At 60.2% G+C, this 2,071-nt stretch overlaps 2 protein-coding genes across 2 annotated transcripts; one reads left to right on the plus strand and one right to left on the minus strand.

Annotated features, from left to right (window-relative positions):
- Nucleotides 1-377: 377 nt before the first annotated feature.
- On the minus strand, nt 378-962 carry LOC125384404 (splicing factor 3A subunit 2-like). Its single transcript, XM_048403456.1, has one exon. It carries the CDS (start codon nt 960-962, stop codon nt 378-380), a length of 585 nt encoding a protein of 194 aa, XP_048259413.1.
- A 45-nt stretch (nt 963-1,007) lies between these two features.
- LOC125384405 (acanthoscurrin-2-like) lies at nt 1,008-1,406 on the plus strand. The gene has a single exon (XM_048403457.1). It carries the CDS (start codon nt 1,008-1,010, stop codon nt 1,404-1,406), a length of 399 nt encoding a protein of 132 aa, XP_048259414.1.
- Nucleotides 1,407-2,071: the final 665 nt, after the last annotated feature.

Below are 2,071 nucleotides of genomic sequence, written 5' to 3' on the forward strand. Positions count from 1 at the left end.
GATGGGTGAGGGGCTTGGAGGGATGGGTGAGGGGCTTCGAGGGATGGGCGAGGGGCTTGGAGGGATGGGTGAGGGGCTACGGGTGGGGGGGGGGGGGGGGGGTGGGCGAGGGGCTTCGAGGGATGGTGAGGGGCTTTGAGGGATGGGTGAGGGGCTTGGAGGGATGGGCGAGGGGCTTCTAGGGATGGACGAGGGGCTTCTAGGGATGGTGAGGGGCTTGGAGGGATGGGCGAGGGGCTTGGAGGGATGGGTGAGGGGCTACGGGGGGGGGGGGGGAGAGTGGGCGAGGGGCTTCGAGGGATGGTGAGGGGCTTTGAGGGATGGGCGAGGGGCTGGGAGGGATGGGCGAGGGGCTTCTAGGGATGGACGAGGGGCTTCTAGGGATGGTGAGGGGCTTGGAGGGATGGGCGAGGGGCTTGGAGGGATGGGTGAGGGGCTACGGGGGATGGGTGAGGGGCTTTGAGGGATGGGTGAGGGGCTTCTAGGGATGGGCGAGGGGCTTCTAGGGATGGACGAGGGGCTTCTAGGGATGGTGAGGGGCTTTGAGGGATGGGCGAGGGGCTTGGAGGGATGGGCGAGGGGCTTCTAGGGATAGGCGAGGGGCTTCTAGGGATGGTGAGGGGCTTGGAGGGATGGGCGAGGGACTTGGAGGGATGGGTGAGGGGCTTGGAGGGATGGTGAGGGGCTTCGAGGGATGGGTGAAGGGCTTCTAGGGATGGCGAGGGGTTCGAGGGATGGGTGAGGGGCTTGGAGGGATGGGCGAGGGGCTTCGAGGGATGGGTGAGGGGCTTGGGGGGATGGGTGAGGGGCTTGGAGGGATGGGTGAGGGGCTTGGAGGGATGGGCGAGGGGCTGGGAGGGATGGGTGAGGGGCTTCGAGGGATGGGTGAGGGGCTTCGAGGGATGGGTGAGGGTCTCTGAGGGATAGGTGAGGGTCTCTATGGGATGGGGAAGGGGCTTCATGGGATGGGGGAGGGGCTTCGAGGGATGGACGAGGGGCTTTGAGGGATGGACGAGGGGCTTGGAGGGATGGGCGAGGGGCTTGGAGGGATGGACGAGGGGCTTGGAGGGATGGGTGAGGGGCTTGGAGGGATGGATGAGGGGCTTGGAGGGATGGGCGAGGGGCTTGGAGGGATGGGCGAGGGGCTTGGAGGGATGGACGAGGGGCTTGGAGGGATGGGTGAGGGGCTTGGAGGGATGGGCGAGGGGCTTGGAGGGATGGGCGAGGGGCTTCGAGGGATGGACGAGGGGCTTCGAGGGATGGGCGAGGGGCTTCTAGGGATGGGTGAGGGGCTTGGAGGGATGGGCGAGGGGCTTGGAGGGATGGGCGAGGGGCTTGGAGGGATGGGCGAGGGGCTTCGAGGGATGGGTGATATGTTGTTGGGTGTGGGGAGAGAAACCTTTTGAGGCTTTCAGTGAGTATGTGAGTATAGTTTTATGCTGCTTTTAGCAATATCCAGCAATATCACAGTAGTGGACGCCAGAAATGGGCATTACATATAAGACCCATGTGGGCAAACGAACCTGGGTCTTCTGTGTGACGAGCAAATGCTTTTACTACTAGGCAACTGCGCCCCCCACCCCTGAGTGGGTTCTCTGGACAGCCTGTGTGCATGACGGGTGAATAAAGTGACTGTGTGAGTTTGGCATAAAGACACCTTGAACATGCTAGTATTTAAGTCACTCGTATATATATCAGTGTGTGTGTGCTTGATGTGGGAGGAAAGCCCCAAGTGATGCAGGTCCTAGGACATTTACCAGTGAGTGAGTGAGTGAGTGGGTATGTGGGTGGGTGGGTGACTGAGTGAGTGAGTGAGTGGGTGGGTGGGTGGTTGAGTGAGTGAGGGAGGGAGAAAGGGAGTGAGTTAGTGAGTGATGGAGTGAGCGAGTGATGCAGCGAGTGAGTGAGTGAGTTGTATTATGTCACAGCATGCAATATTACAGTTCCATCATAGAGGCATGAAAACAAATGAGTCTGAACAAACCAGTGGTTGATGACATGAACAACACTTCAATATACAAAATTTAAAATTAAAAACCAACCAACTCGTGAACACCTGGTGTCATCGATG

Source organism: Haliotis rufescens, unplaced genomic scaffold, assembly GCF_023055435.1.
Source record: "Haliotis rufescens isolate VD_foot unplaced genomic scaffold, xgHalRufe1.0.p SCAF_3, whole genome shotgun sequence".
Taxonomy (NCBI): Eukaryota; Metazoa; Mollusca; class Gastropoda; order Lepetellida; family Haliotidae; genus Haliotis; species Haliotis rufescens.